At 40.0% G+C, this 17,253-nt stretch overlaps 1 protein-coding gene across 1 annotated transcript in view; it reads right to left on the reverse strand.

Annotated features, from left to right (window-relative positions):
• PRICKLE1 (prickle planar cell polarity protein 1) overlaps positions 1-17,253 on the reverse strand; it is an 86,039-nt gene that overhangs the window by 10,487 nt on the left and 58,299 nt on the right. Inside the window, exon 2 of the mRNA XM_089674001.1 lies at positions 268-447. Coding sequence (XP_089530127.1) covers positions 268-393 — 126 coding nt within the window. The 5' untranslated portion in view covers positions 394-447. The remainder of the gene's footprint in view (positions 1-267; positions 448-17,253) is intronic.

Below are 17,253 nucleotides of genomic sequence, written 5' to 3' on the forward strand. Positions count from 1 at the left end.
CATTCTTAGGTTGTGTGTAATCCCAAGCAGCATTTATACACTAAAATAAGTAATAAAAAAAGAAAAATGCCTATTTTTCATTACTTGTGATCTGGAATGGTTTATTCCAGGTACAGAAATTATCTAAGCATTTATCACTACTATCAAATAATAACTAGTTTTGTAGCTCAACAATATAGATGACAGTGCAGTGTGGGTGCTATACGAATACAAGATAAAAGAAATATGCATCAAGTCCATTCATATTAACAGCCAATATTCTCTTACCTGTTCAGGACGCAGTCCTGGTGGAACCCAAGTGTACTCCTCCATAGCACATCCAGAGTCGTCATCTGATGTGGAACTTCGCTGGCACCCATAAGTTAGTTTACAGACTTTCTGCTCCATTGCCATGGGCAAACACTTGCCAATATTCTACTTCTGGTTGTTCCAGCACATTCAATTATCCTAAAAACAAAAAAAAAAAAAAACCCCACACATGTAAATATACTACAGTGAAAGATGGAACTATAACAGAAAACAAATCTTTGTGCCCATGCAATCACATAGCTACCAGCGTTAAAATGAATGGTTGCTATTGTATGAGGCAAAGGCCTGTTTCTTAGATGTCACCTCAAGGGAAAAAAACCCTTTGTGGTTTAGAAAGTTCATTTAAAACATCAATAAACAATTTTCACATAGCTTCATGTGAGAAATTTAACAGATCAAAAGAAAAAAGGTCAGTTGGCAAGTAATAAAAGGAAAAAAAAAAATCAGCCTTGGTACAGGCAGGACAAAAATATAACCAATTTACTGAACTAATATTATTTGAAACATTGGTAATATTATAAATGTATAGTTTATAATATAGTACTACAAAAGGAGAAGCAAGTGAATTGACAGGTAATCTCTACAAAACCTGGAAAGAAATGTTTGGCATACCACAAAATGGTGATAATGGGGGCTAGAGCCAGAACACCAACAAAGGAAGCTACAGTTTCATCCTATAGGGGGTGCGACCTTTTGACCCTGGGCAATACTGGAATACTGTTCTGCCCCTTCACGTACTAACAGTTAAGCAAACTTCTATTCAACAGGTGCAGATCAGCCATTCACACCAACCAACTGTTCACAAGGATTCCCTCATAACTGGTTTGGAGGCCTTTACTTGTCTGAAAATACATGCATTGGAAAAAAAAAGCCTCTACAAAAGAGGTTCTGAGCTGTCACTAGATTTCATATATAATATTCTGACAATTTTGGGTCGCACACACACAATTCGAGGTAAAAACCCACCCACCCTAATACAGTTTGTAATAAACAGCAGATGTTGGGTGAAAGAGGAACCTTTAGATGGCCCCACTGTAAAAGTCAAAAGTCAAGACCCTCATCCACAGCCTGTCCTATGACAGAAGGGAAATGTGCCATGAGCAAAAGGGAAGCACCATGCCATTTATAATTCACAAAAACACACATGCATGTGCACCTAGCAAGAGACTGTCACTTTTGCCAGGTGGTTGACACTACTTCGACAGCCACACCCATCACATGACACTAGATGGCAGGAAACCAACATTAGTGCAATGTAATGATGCAAACACATTTTTGGATCAATCAGCACCACTACCAGAGCAAATTGGTGTATAAAGTGTGTCATAGACATGAACTGTCAATAAACACGTATACAAAACACCAAATAAGTACTTGAACATGAATACACTAATTAAAAATGTTTCACAACTCACAAAGAGATCTTTTTCAACCAAAACAGTTCTAGGATTTTACATTACATCTTTGTACTGAACAGGCCAGTACATTTCAAGAACTTAAAATTCATACCTGAAAATATTACTTTTTTTAATTTCTAAATTGCTGGGGGATCATACATTGGAGACATCACCCTGGCAAAAGCAGTAAAGCTCAACTGTGAAACGTTATTTGACTTCGAAGTAGTTACAAAGAGGGTCTTATCCACGTGAAACATGATGGTTTAACCAGACTGAAATATTAGCATCTGCATACAGTACAGACACTGTGATACATGTATAATGGCCAAGTTGTCTTCACAGCTGCTCACTTGCAGGTCAAGGCTTAAGGTTTTGAACAGACATTTTAAAGACTACACCACACATTCATGATGCAATAAACGTATTCAAATTCATATCCACATGAGTGGAAAGCAGTGCTTTGGAAAAACATTTGCTACTTTGGTAGCTCAACTGCATATTTTTGATTGAATGTTATGATTTCAGCTATGGTATGTAAAATATACAAGCCAAGCTAATTGAATTTAATGCATACGTTGTTAACACACTGCAAAAGAAGCTAATTCTGTTATACTTTAAAGGGAAGAAGTGCTACAAAGAGGCGGATGGAATAAAACACTTCTCAAATGTGCCATATGTATTTAGGGCCATATAAAATTAATGTCAAAATCTTAAGGCAATGAAAGCCAGCAGTCAAAAGGATTTTATTAAATGAGCCAGCGATGAGCACCTAGAAAGCAGTCCAAATGTGCTTATGGTTATTTTGAGACTAAACCAACCCTACTTTTTAATAACTGAAGAAGCCTATTCAGTCACTGCTGGCAATTATCAACACTAATACTAGACAAATCCTACTGCTAGGATTTATGTTGGAAGTTGTTTATATTCAAATTGTTACTTTTTCCCATTAAATGATGCTAGAAACTCTGCCATTTGATAAATATAGAACATTTTCTTCCATTTACATTTTAGAATGGCCAAGAAACGATTTTATAATTCACAGAAAAAAAAATAAAAAATGGTCATAACCTGCTTGGATGGATACAAATTTGATAAGTGGGAAAACCAACTATTCTACAGCACTATCAACTTCCTTCCTTTAAAAATGTGAGGATAGACCATGTAAAAGTTTCTTAAAAATGGCTCCCATTGAGAAATATGTAACTATGAGTGCAGGGCAATGGCGACAAGCTAACGGCCATTTAAAATCCTGTGCCCTGATTTCTCCAGGTTGCTCGCACCTGTCAAGATTGGTGTAGGTCCCCTGGACTTCAAAAGCTCTTAAGACAGTTGGGAATGATAAATAGCAGCATCTCATGATCTGGCTCCATCTCGCCTCCCCACACCTATCTAAAACAAAATTATCATGGCCTCTAATTTGAAAAGGAAAATATATAAAAAAGAAAAAAAAGACTCAGCCAATCTGAAAGGAAAATATAAAAAAAAGGACTCAGCCAATCTGAAAGGAAAATATAAAAAAGAAAAAAAAACTCAACCAATCTGTCCAGAAAGATTGTGAGTGCGGAAGCAATCACACAAGTAAATGCTTTTACAGTTGTACGTGTTCTTCAAAAGGAAGTAGTAATGTGCTGTCCCTGTCAGTGGCAGCCAGCATGTATAAACCAGCTCAGCAGCTGTAAAAACTAATCCTGATAACAAGTCTAGTCTATTTTAAGGCAAAAATAGCAGGGACTGCCATGTATGAATAAGGTGCAGCTTTGTCAAATGTGTGCTTACATTTCCTGAATGCCTGCTCTAGCATTCAGAATACGTGAATATTAAAACTTAAAATGAGAAAAACAGTTGACTTAATTTGGTGCTCTGCACATTGGCTGGGCAGTATGTACAATTCCCTTATTGTACATCTTTGTATTGAGTTGTATTATTGCTGTATTGGCTCCCTTTATATTGTAAAGCGCTGCACAAACTGTTGGTGCCATATAAATTCTGTATAATAATAAATAATAATATTTATTCTCAATAAATGAGTGGTCCCAGCTACAAGAACACTTAAACAGATATACAGATGACACCTCTGCTGGAAAAAGCGGATATTCAGCTTGCTTTGGTTTGATTTGGGAAAGCCTGGTGAACAATGTGGTCAAATTGAGTAGAAAGATTTTGCTCAAAACATGGATAAAGCCCATAAAAAGCGTACACCTTAACAGATTTCTATTTGAAAAGTAAATAAATGAAAAAGGTCTCTGCAAACCGTTACAAACGGGTGACATAGGATGTTTGGGGAAAAAAAAAAACCTACTAAATATAGTTCTTCTCAGGATAACCAGTCTCAAAAAAGTCTAAGCCACATAAATGTGTCACGTAAAGGAGGTGTTTTCAGAAGCCAGCAGTTAATGCCAGTTATTCAAGGATAAGATATTTCAGAATATAGACTGTACATTACAAGTCTTGGTCATGACAGGAGCAAAACATGGTGGAATTATCCTATGTGCAATGGTGTGCAGTAACAAAACAAACCATATTCAGTAATACAGAAATCCGCCTGCAGTGACAGCAGAAAAATGTGATATCCATTTGGTTGAAAAGCTTGACAGGTCTTGCCATTGGCGTTTTACATATGCCCCATACATCTATTATGGAGCGGGTAACAAAGCACAGGTCAGAATAAAAATACAGGTCACCACCATTTAGGCCTATAGTGCAGAGCTTCCAAGTTGTCTCTGTTCTAACACATTCGGGTTGATTTACTAAAACTGCAGAGTGCAAAATCTGGTGCAGCTGTGCATGGAAGCCAGTCAGCTTCTAACTTCATCTTGTTCAATCAAGCTTTGACATTAAAAAGAAAAAAAAAAAAAAACTTGAAGCTTATTGATTTCTATGCAGGGCTGCACCAGATTTTGCACTCTCCAGTTATAGTAAAATTAACCCTGTTACCTTGTAAAGCTCTTAGAAGATGCATGTATCAAATGCTTGGGAGGAACCTACCTGAATGCAACTCAAGGTTTTAAAAATAAAGGATAAAACAAAAGTAACAAAATATGACAAGACATGCCATCAAGTTAGGATGCTTCAGGCTGCGAAAGTGCATCTGGCAAGTTTAATCAGATATTTGGCAGTATTTATCAGAAAATGACATCATGTAGGAGTAATTTCTTCCCATTTTCACTTGAAAAGGCTGGCAAGGGTTATACAAGTATTGACAGTAGAGAAGAGGTGGAGCTCTAGAGATTGATTCGAAACCAGCACAAGCAGCAAGATTAGTTCACAACAATAAAGTTTTAGTAGCCATAATTACCCAGTTTCTGGGATTTGTCCTGCTCTGACCTCTTGGAAACAGTAGACAGGCTATTCCAATGTACACAGATATTTACATCTCACACTGTCACCTGCTGGACTGAACAACACTCTTTTGTCTTTTATATTAGCAGAGCCATTGAAACAACTTTCCAGGAAAAGGAGAGGAAAAAGGACAATCATGATAGTTTGGAAAGGGATGCCTCTCGTCTTTGTACAGGTTTTCAGTTACGCATCCAGTTTGCCTTGTGTGACACAGACACAGATTCTACACATACTCCCTAGGCTAATCATGTAGGGACAGAATATCTCTGTAGGAGATTTAGGATCAAAAGGAACATCTTTGCTGCAACAAAGATAGTCTGCGGCAATGGCAAAAGCCATGTAAGAAAGAATTTTCCTGAGACAGAAAATCACAGCCATTCAAAGATGAAATTTAAAGCGCACTCAGACCACCTGCAGATCAGACAGGCCAGCTGACAACAAACGTCCACATGCAGGGCACAAATGCAATGTCTGTTCCATAAAAGGGATCAAATTTGGGGCCAACTTGTATGTCAGCAGGAACAGAAGCACACTGAGCAGCTCAGAGGCAGAGCTGACCCCTCTTAGCTTACAGGTCCATAACTCAGGCATCAACATCCAATTAACCTCACTTAAAGAAAGCCCAGGGATTAAGCTTCTACATTAAGCTGCAGGTAATGTGAATGATAGCTCTAACCAGATTCAAGCAGCACGTTTAATTACACCTCACAAGTTTGGACTTCTAACACCAATAATGGACTGCTGACAATTTCTGTACAAACTGCAGATTTTAACACTCTAAACACATTGCCATGTAAACAAAGAATTAAAAGTGTTACATATTCAATCTTGAAAGTCTATTAGTAGATAAAGGAATTTCTCACCTTCTTTTAGAAGATATATTTCAGTAGTTCAAACAACCAATTCCTGTGATAAAGAATCAGAGAGCAGCTACAGACATCCCTAGCTGTGTGGGTCTCCTTAGCTGGTTTCCATCCTCTGAGTGAGTACAGCAGACCATATCCTACCTGTACTTACAAGAGCCAGCCCCCTACTTATTCACACTGTCATTGGCCCAGCCCCCCATTCATCCCTTTGGTTACACAGAATTCCAGCAGTTAGGTCAGATGACCACCAGCATTCCCGACTTCCTCTACCTAAAGTTCATCCATGTGAACTTTGCCCACTCCCCTGTGCATCAAAAGCAGAAAAAGGAAAACTGGCCATTGAGAGCTCTTCAAACACACCAGGAGGCTCTCTACATAAACAGCAATGCATGTGTGCAAAACATTCCTGCTGCACAGTGTGGAAACAGACCCGACCCTGCACAGTATGCCCAGCTAATTAGAGACTTGGGATTAAAGCTCTACCACAAGTTTTCATTTTTGACCAGAACACCATCTGTAAAGACAATGCCAAAAAAACAATGGAAATCCCTGACTTACAAAAACAAAAATCACTTAATCTGTTCAGTGAAATGAAATCTAATCACTTAATTCTCTTTGTTCTACAGTAACTGTCATTTGTGTGTCTGAACCCCAGGCTAGAGATTGTCTTACTGAATTCTTCCAAACCGTTATCACTATCATGTCTTACTATAGTCTGGATAGTGAAATGTACGGAAATATTGTGTATCAGTAGAGCCAATCAATATTGATTGTATGCAGCCTAAAAAGTACACACACTCAACGCCCAAGTAAAAAACCCTGAAGCCAGCCATAGATCAAATCTTGACGAGTTCAGCAATGATTAATGCTAGCAGGTATAGTTGCTGGCTGCCAGCCTGACAGATTTTATTTACGCAATTACAGTCTGTGGCTACAGCCACTAGCAGTAATCGCTGTATTCTGCTGGCCAGGAAGACTCCCTGCCAGCAGAAAGCAATAGCTCAGAGAGAGGGATTCCCCCATCAACATTGACTGTGTTGAAGGAGGAATCGAGCAATTGATTCTTCCACCCGCAGTGGAAGGAAAGAAAATTGCATAATCTATGACCTGCTTTAGGCTACATTCAAACCAATGATTCGGGGTAGTGTGAAGTGTAGCGGCAGGAATCAGCGTTTTCTGTTACTGCTCTTAGGTGCGGCCATCGTCCCCATTCACTATAATGACAGGTTGTCAGCAGCTGTAGCTATTCACAGCTCTCTACAGCCTACGATTACCTGCGGTGATCACTGCTAGAGGCACACAAAGTGCAACCACCAGCAATCACTACAGGTAAATCGCTGGCTGTGCAGATAGCAGTAAATAGCTGCAGCCGCTGGCAACCTGTCATGGAGTTGGCATCCACACCTAGCCACTCAGAGCAGCAGCAAGAATCAGAAGATTTCTGCTGCTACAAATTGGACCGGCCTTAATCGCTGGTGTGAGTGTTAGCTACATCTGGCTATACAAGGCTCAACTTTATTAGCTCAGCCAGTGGGCTGAGCAAAAAACGATTGAACCGATTCCCCCATCCACCTTCCAACTGATTCACTGTATTCTGAGAGCAGAGGAGTCCGCTGGATTCAGAGATCAGCGCCAATCAGCTGCTGACTTCCTGTTAGTGGTTGGTGATGTTCACTTTCTATGGCCCCGCTGTATGCAGAAATGTAGCCACCCTCTTGATCGCTCCTGAGATGAACTATAGACTATGGGATTTGTGGCATGCACAGAACACCACAACATGACCTCAAATAACGTGAACTGCTTGTTTCAAACAAACATTAGGTGAGAGGAAAAAAGGAGCTATGGAGGATGTTACAAAGCAGAAAAACACAGAAAGAAAGCATGAAAAATAGGTTACAGGACCATTAAGTAATTGATGTGTATGGACGATTTTTGGAGAACGAGGATATTGGAAAGTGTCACTTTAATCTAGAACTAATGGCAAAACTATTTTGCTACTTTGGATAGAGTAAAAGGAAGGCTATAACCCGTCAGTTTTTTTTATAATCTGTATCTTATTGTGGACATTTCTTAGTCAATTCCCATCTCATAGCCAAAATCGGAAGGGAGAGGCAATACTTCCAAAGTGAAGGAATCCCTGGTTTTAACCAGGGTCACCACAAACTAGTGCTCCGATTTCCCTCCTCTTCCTGTTCTGGTGACAACCCAAAATGAAGAAGGATATTTTTTAACTTTTGGTGATAATAGTAAAAACAGGAATATAGGCAAAAATAGAGATGATGAATCTCAACAGGTACACAGAATGCTAAAAAAATGTGTTCTAACCCCACTTCATCCTTTCCAAAATAAAAAAAAATGTCCTTTGGTTATACTTACAATAAAAAAAATTATTTTCTCTCAAACACTTTGCACCTATTCTGATCACTGGTGTGCTACATTGTGCAGCCAAAACAAATATGTAAACCCAAGGGGGGAAAATGTAATATACTGCAGCTTACCAGTCTTTAGATGTGGTTAGGGGTGTATTTACCACAAGGCAAATAAGGCATTTGCCTAGGGCGGCATTTTTCAGGGGGGGCAGCACTGCCCCTTGGAAGAAGGGACACACACGGCATGGGGACCTGGTATGTTCTGAGAGATGTTTTGGGTTTCATGATGGTGTATGGACAGCCCGACTCTCGTTCCTGGGGCTGTCCGGAGCTGTAAAGTTGAGTGTCTTTCTGTCTTTTGCCATGGGGGATGGTGGCTGGTATATGGGGGGCAGTGGTAGTGGAAGGCTCGGGTGGAGGGCAGGGGTGTTCTTGTTCAATGTCAGGCTCTTTATGCGGGGGGGGGGGGTTTATGTGGTGGTTTCATTCGTTTTTTCAGGATTCTTTCATCTATTTTCACCTGATGGCACTGCCAGTAACATACTTCCTGTTCTAGGATGACAACACATCACTGTACTCTACAGAGTGTACTGTATTCTACAGAGTAACTGTGTTGTCACCCTCAGTCAGGATTTGTTAGGACTGCAGAATACACCCCTTTCTTCTCTTCCCAGTAAAATAAGGAATGTGTGTTGTGTAGTCCACAGAAAGAGCTGGATTACTGTATTTAAAAAGAGGAAGTAAAGGCACAGAACTTCTCAGCTCACTAGATTTCCTGGAGGATCAACAAGTTTTATTTTACACATACTAAACAGATGTAAGATGAACACACTTCAGATTTACATACACAGCTCAAATTTTGGCCAATTCCCACTGAAAGCAGGAAACATTTGAGGCATGGGTGACCCTTTCTGTACCACCTGGCTGGACAAACTGATATGAAAATCGAAGAAGCTGAGCAGAAAATTCTCAGGTGAACAAGGAATACAGCCAGATGCAGTTAATGTTCAAGAATTGTGACAGACATGGGTTTTGAGGCTCTCTGAATACAAACCCGGCAGGGGAAATATATCTGTCCAGGCTGTTCAATTGGATAGCACCTATAAGATGATGTAGAGATCAGGATTGAAGTCGGTTTGTTCTGTATGGGCAAAGCATAGGTTCACTCAAGTGACAGCAAGCACTTGCAAACTTTACAACATGCTAGGGGATCAATGTAATGGTTTAGCCGTAATTTCCTTTTCTACACAGCAAACAGAAGTTGTCACAGCATGTCTGCCACATTCATAAATTAGAAAATTCATGGCAGGTCCAGGCAAACTAATTTTAAATGCAGAACCATTAAGGTTGCGGTGAGGAGGTACCAAGGACTGCTTTTTTGTTCTGCTATCCACAACCTTAGTAGTTGTACTGTTACGCTGTTAAAAATAAAGACATAAAATATATAACAATATAAAAATATTGCTACAGAGGTGCTGAATAAAACAATGGAGACGGCAGAGAGTGATAGAAGGTACTTTTTTTGAGTAAACAGTACATACTTTAATTTTTTTTTTAAACCGGTTTAGTGTTGCTTTAAAAAAGTGCTGACAGGGGGTGCTTACAATGATCAGTTTTTATTTATGTAAAACCTTTATCCCAAATTAAGAAAAAAAAAAACTATTGCTGTAGTTGCAGTGTAAGCTGGAGTTTGGCTACATCTAACAACCCCCTCCCCCCAGATTAACAATGTTGCTATACAAAAAGGTGCCCCCTGTACTCCTTCATCCAGAGTGGAGGCACTCTAATACAGGAGGCGTGTTACTGGTCAGATCACCAGGTGAAAACAGAGGGAAAAAGCTAAAAAAAAAACAAAAAAAAAAAAAAAAACTAATAGAGCCACCACATCTAATAACTTGTATGCTGCAGTAGATTACATTTTTGGTTTTGGGTTTAATACCACTTTTAGACATTACCAGATGCATACACTTTGGCTACTTAAAGTGACATTAAAGTCTTGTTTTTTTTTGTTTTGTTTTTAAACAACATATCATACTTACTTGCTCTGTGCAATGGTTTTGTACAGAGCAGGCTGGATCCTCCTCTGCTCCAGTCCCCCGCCGACGCTCCTGGCCCCTCCCTCCTGTCAGGTGCCCCCATAGCAAACCGCTTACTGTGGGGGCACCGAAGCAGACGTGCTCCCAAGCCACAGCTCTGCATGTCCATTCACACACAGACACACCCCCTCCTGATTGGCTCACTGGCTGTTATTGACAGTGGCTCCCACTGCTGCCTCAGCCAATCAAGAGTGAGAGTTCCTAGAGAACAGAGGATCCCGTGGATATTGCTGGATCGGGGTGAGGTGTTAGGGGAAGCTGCTACACACAGGTAGTTTTATTACCTTCATGCATACAATGCATAAAGGTAAAAAACCTTGAGCCTTTACAACCACTTTAAGCCAGAAAAGGGAACATCCCAGAGCCTGCAACTTTATAGGCAAATCAGCAACCGCAGCTCCTAGAGACCGCTGCTGAGCTCCATTAACATAACCTTAATGTTTGTCCAAACCTGACCAACAAGGTACCTACAGATGAGGACAACTGCTTAATGATAGAGATGCTCAGTGAAGCATATGTTACAATGCAGTCCTATGAAGTAGGAAGCATATCCACCCATGGCTGCCTCATCTTCAATACAATATATTTACAAACATATGCCGAAAAATGTTTTCAGAACATTAACAAGCTGTTTACAATGTTCAACCATCTGAGGTTGGCCATTAATGGCAGATGTCTCGAGAAAGAGGTGTTAAGAAACATAGACCTGTGTTTCTTTTACTGATAGACTGAAGTGCACATTAGCAGTTATTAACCACCTTCCCCTCCCATAGAACCACTGTAAATGAAAAATTCTTCCAGTGGAGAGAAATGCTTGTTATCAGCACGATAGCCCTAATTGATTCGAATTTGGCCCGAGTGTCGTATCAGAGGTGGAAGCAGGCCAGTTTTGGCCTCCATAGTTTCCAAATAAAAAAAATAGGTTGGCTTTTAAATGAAATCTGAAATGGCTGGTTCCCTACTGGTGTAAAAAGAAAAAGGGTATGGGCTGTGTTCACTCCATTAGTGCAAATAGTATTCAGTAAGGGACTGAACAAAGTACAAAACAGCTTTAGGAACATTAGGCAGCATTTTAACCTGGAAAAAAACAAAACAAAGCTCTGAACTAAAAAGTAAGGTGTTATGCTTAGGGCAATTAAAAAAAACAAAGGCAGTTGTTGATATACATATATATACACATACATACATACACACAATATACATCAAACAGGGCTCTTCTATTCCTGCAACTGAAGCAGGCTAAGGTGCCAAGGTGGCTAAGCTTAGAACAGGCCACAAAACAATGGGACATTATCTCCATTATTTACATTACAAATGCACATTGCTCATGTATGGGTGATAGGAAATGGCAGCATGCAAAAGTGACATGCTCTCTCTGTTTTGAAACCAGTGATAATGGATATGTCTTTATCTTCTGTCATACAGTGTGGAAAGCCTATCGGCAGCTTAAATTTAAACATTTCTTCCTTTGTTGGCAACATAATGGAGCACAGAAAACACACCTCTAAAACCAAAATTATTTCTGAACAGCATATGCATTATGTGAACTTTATAATATTGTGCAGCCATTTGTAATGATAGTGATATGCATAATGTAAGTGTTTAACACCTGCAATTATGATAAGATTTTGCTCATTTGCAATGAATGGATGCATTATGTCCAGAAGCGTCTATGATTAGTGATATAGTTAATGTTTACTTTCCTGGCCAGCCATGAAGGGGAATGATTGAGTGCCATTTCTTCTGCAGACTTCCCGCAATGCCTGCTCTGGACATAAGTCAACAACGCAGAAGGACTCTGCTGGTGGTTTCTAACATCCAATAATTTACAATGCTCGACTTTTTCAAATCAAATGCGGCTTGAATAATCCAGGCAAAAAACACATCACAAAACACTTAGCACCACTGAAGCGGTTACCAGAGTGCGACATGCATATGTATGGAGAGTTTTATAGGAACAAGGATTATTCAGGCATTTCCTATAATAACTTTATTCAAGGAAGTCTATGTATCCTATACCGGAAATCTTATACACCTACTAGAATACTAATCTGTTCTAAAATTACAAGTTTCCCTGTTTACCAATGGCCAGATGATTTCTGAAACTGCTAATAAAATATATACCATAGTATATAAAATGAAAATACGAAGTCTCCAGATGAAGATGTAAATAGGCAGATATTACAGATGACATGGGGGGTAACATGGGGGGAAAGTAGGCAAGAGTGCATTTGTACAGCCCACTGAATTCAAAACATAACCTATAATAGTTGGACAGTTAAATGGTACATGGTTTTCCACAATACACACGCCAATTTAAAACAAAGGCAGTTATTTACATTGTATGATATTCTATTAGTTTTACAAATTTCATGGTTAAGCACACACAAACTTTTTGTTGCACAGGACTCACCCCAAGGTAGCAAATATGAGTGATGACATCAGTGACCCACAGAGACAGTTTACAGGGGGGGAGAAGATCACTCCCATAAATACAGAAGAAAAGCTTTTATAGAATTAAATGTCATTGTGCAGAACGAGTTCTCTCAACCTCCAAGTCCATAAAAATCTGTCAGTGCATCTAAAGCCAGCCATAGATGGTTTGAATTCTGTCCAGTTCAGCAGGAACCATCCAGGATTCGAACCATCTATAAGCAGGATGATTGTACCCAAGTCAATTATTATATTACTTACAAACAACCAGCCTGTCGGATTTTTGATGCGATTATTGCAAGCAGCCATTATAGTCACTAGCAACAATCACTGTGTTCTCCCGGCAGGGGGAAAACACAATGCCTCTGCAGGAGAGATTCTCCCATCAATACTGACTGTGCTGATGGGGGAAATCGAGCAATTTTCTTTCCCGCAATTGCAGGAAAGAAAAATCACAGGCCTGCCTTACACTACCCTCTTTCCCCAAACTGACAATGTTGCTGCCCAAATTTTAATGCTGCACCTCCTGTGTAGTGGAGGCACTAAGTAGGTGAGAGAAGGAGAGAAGCGCCTCTAAGTGCAATATGCCTCTTTATTTAAGTATATACAGCGGGGATCGAAAGTTTGGGCACCCCAGCTAAAAATTTGTATTAATGTACATAAAGAAGCCAAGGAAAGATGGAAAAATCTCCAAAAGGCATCAAATTACAGATTAGACATTCTTATAATATGTCAACAAAAGTTAGATTTTATTTCCATCATTTACACTTTCAAAATAACAGAAAACAAAAAAATGGCGTCTTCAAAAGTTTGGACACCCTGCAGAGTTAATATCTTGTACTGCCCCCTTTGGCAAGTATCACAGCTTGTAAACGCTTTTTGTAGCCAGCCAAGAGTCTTTCAATTCTTGTTTGAGGTATCTTTGCCCATTCTTACTTACAAAAGTCTTCCAGTTCTTTGAGATTTCTGGGCTGTCTGTCACGCACTGCTCTTTTAAGGTCTATCCATAGATTTTCAATTATGTTGAGGTCAGGAGATTGTGAAGGCCATGGCAAAACCTTCAGTTTACACCTCTAGATGTAATCCCCCGTGGATTTCGAGGTGTGTTTAGGATCATTATCCATTTGTAGAAGCCATCCTCTCTTTAACTTCAGCTTTTTCACAGATGGCATCAAGTTACCATCCAAAATTTGCTGAAATTTTATTGATTCCATTTTTCCTTCTACTCGTGAGATGTTTCCTGTGCCACTGGCTGCAACACAACTCCAAAGCATGATTGATCCAACCCCATGCTTAACAGTTGGACAGAGGTTATTTTCATTAAATTCTGTGCCCCTTCTTCTCCAAACGTACCTTTGCTCATTCCGGCCAAAAAGTTCAATTTTAACCTCATCGGTCCACAGAACTTGTTTCCAAAATGCATCAGGCTTGTCTATATGTTCATTTGCAAAGTTCAAACGATGATTTTTGTGGTGAGGACGTAGAAGAGGTTTTCTTCTGATGACTCTTCCATGAAGACCATATTTGTACAAGTATCTCTTTATAGTAGAATAGTGTACCACAACTCCAGTGTCTGCCAGATCTTTCTGGAGGGATCGTGCAGTCAAACGTGGGTTTTGAATTGTTTTTCTCACAATCCTGCGACCTGTTCTGTCTGATATTTTTCTTGGTCTTCCAGATCTTGCTTTAACTTCCACTGTTCCTGATGACTGCCATTTCCTAATTACATTCCGAACAGAGGATATTGACATCTGAAAACGCTTTGCTATCTTCTTATAGCCTTCTCCAGCTTTGTGAGCGTCAGCTATTTTCAGTTTCAGTTTTCTAGACAACTGCTTAGAAGAACCCATGGTGCTGATTGTTGGGGCAAGGTCAGATGAGTCTGGGCATTTAAAACCTTTGAGATTGACATCACCTGGTCTTCCTAGACGATGATTGAGAACAATCCATGACACTGGCAGATCTCAGCTTTGCAAAGGGGGCAGTGCATGCTATAAATTCTGCAGGGTGCCCAAACTTTTGCAGACGCCATTTTTTTGTTTTCTGTTATTTTGAAAGTGTAAATGATGGAAATAAAATCTAACGTTTGTTGACATATTATAAGAGTGTCTAATCTGTAATTTGATGCCTTTTGGAGATTTTTCCATCTTTCCTTGGCTTCTTTATGTACATTAATAAAAAATTTTTAGCTGGGGTGCCCAAACTTTTGATCCCCACTGTATGTAGGAACACTCACATAGGTAAAATAACAGTAAGCATAAAAACTAAATGGTTAGCAGTAGTTAACATTAGGGAGGTATCCAGGGTGAAGAGCCGTCATCTCTCTGGTATGGAGAGGTCAGCTTCCGGCTGGAGCAGCGTGGTGGCTGGAGGGGAACAGCGGTGAGGCTGGCCGGCCTGCACGTCCTCCCACAGAGCCAGGTGGAACGCACGCCGGAGTGCAGCTACGGCGTGGCCGTGATGATGTCAGATACCCAAGGTGTATGCGACGCGTTTCGGAGCATGCGCTGGCCGTGGAAGTGCGCTCCTTTTTCCTGCTTGAAAAAGGAGCGCACTTCCACCTTCCACGGCCAGCGCATGCTCCATGCTACTGTTAACCACAGTTTTTATGCTTACTTTTACCTTACCTATGTGAGTGTTCCTACATATATACTTAAATAAAGAGGCATATTGCACTTAGAGGCGATTCTCTCCTTCTCTCACCTACAGAGTCTACTACAGCTTATTTGGAAGCCTTGCCCTCAGTGCCACACGGATTCCCATGCACTTCATATAACAGCCATAACCACCACCATCACCCCATACTAAGATTACCCAGGACTTCCTGCAGTGTTTGCGCTGATACAACCCCCCCTCATTTTTTCTTAGTGGAGGCACTAACCAGGAGGTGTGTTATTGACTTAATAACCAGGTCAAAATAAAAGAAAACCTAAAAAAGGAAACAGATACAGTCACCACATTTAGGGTCCTATCACACCTATCATGTTTTTTTTTTTTTTTTTTTTCTTACACCCACCTACTTCCAGGTCTGATCAGGAAAGAAAAAAAAAAAAAAACAAAAACAGAAAAAGCAAAAAAACCCCCACAAAAGCAGCTTTTCTGTTTGGGCGGACCAGATCGGAGGCAGCTGGGTGTACATGGACAGCTGAATCTGTTTATTCCCAGCTGTCTATAGAGCAGAGCAGGGTCTGCTATCTGCTCTGCAAAAACTGAGCAGGGACAGACCTGTCATCCAAACCCGCTCTGCTCTGATCAGCAAGCAATCTGTGAGCAGATCCCCTGCTGATCGGAACAGAGGACAGTTAAGTTGCAATATACACATTTTTTTGTTTTGGCGTTTATTGCCGCCTACCATCCAACTACTTTCTGGTTCACCTATTTCATGCCCTTTACTAAAGAAACAAATGAAGATTAGTAAAAGATGGAGGTAACAGCCACACAATGTCTGCCATGGGGCAAAAAAAAAAAAAAATGCTCTGAGTTACCTTAGGAGCAGAAATGGTTAAATGTTACAGGGGAAAGAATGCAAACAGAGGAGTTTTTATTTTGTTTGTGCTATTATTTATAGTTGGTGTTGTAAATATACAGAAGACCTTCTGTTCAAACAAGTAAAAAAAGGTTATGTAAATGCTTTTTCACACCTGGCTCTTATCTACAATAGTGAGTGATTCTCCAAACTGGGCTTACAAGGGATGCCATTCACATTACACATGTACATCATTCAAAAAGCTCCTCAGTGGTTTTAGCACAGTGACCTTGCACAACAATGAAAATGACCTGTTTATATAAATGAGGTTCTGTATCTTGTCATCCTACAATTCACTCATAAAAACCAAGCTATGTCAACAGGTTCCCTTAAGGTCACAAAAAACAAAGTGAAGCATAAACACCTTGCCTGATATTTTGATACTCTGGTTTCTCAAGTATTCAGGTAACTTATGTATTATTAAATTTCAGAGTGTGTTCAAGTATTCTTGATGTGATCACACATCAAACAGGTCTCATGGGTTTGCGGGGAACATAAAACATGTCTCCACAGTGACACTACAAAGGCTCTACAGAATTGGATAGGTTGTACATGGAAATAGAGTTCACTTCTCCCTCCTTTCATTTACCTGGTGCCGGTATTAAACTCTGCTGTAAACGATGGCGGTTCTTGATGTGGACAGACAAGGCTTAACCACAAGCCAGACACTGACCGAGTCATTGTGAAAAACACTGCCTACGACTCCCACAAACAGGCCACAGAATAAGCTACCAACACAAAATAAAGACCTTTTAAGAGGTGACTAATGGATGGGTAGAAACAGGGAATACAATATACACAAAATTAAATCTTTATACATCAGAAATAAATGCTCAGATGGGGGTACAAGTGAACAGATGGAGTTGCTGAACTACAGTTCTCCACTTCAGATGTAAACGTAAAGACAACATACAGCAC

This window comes from Staurois parvus, unplaced genomic scaffold (assembly GCF_062004578.1).
Source record: "Staurois parvus isolate SC_StPar_1 unplaced genomic scaffold, SC_StPar_1.0 ptg000147l, whole genome shotgun sequence".
In the NCBI taxonomy this organism is placed as follows: domain Eukaryota; kingdom Metazoa; phylum Chordata; class Amphibia; order Anura; family Ranidae; genus Staurois; species Staurois parvus.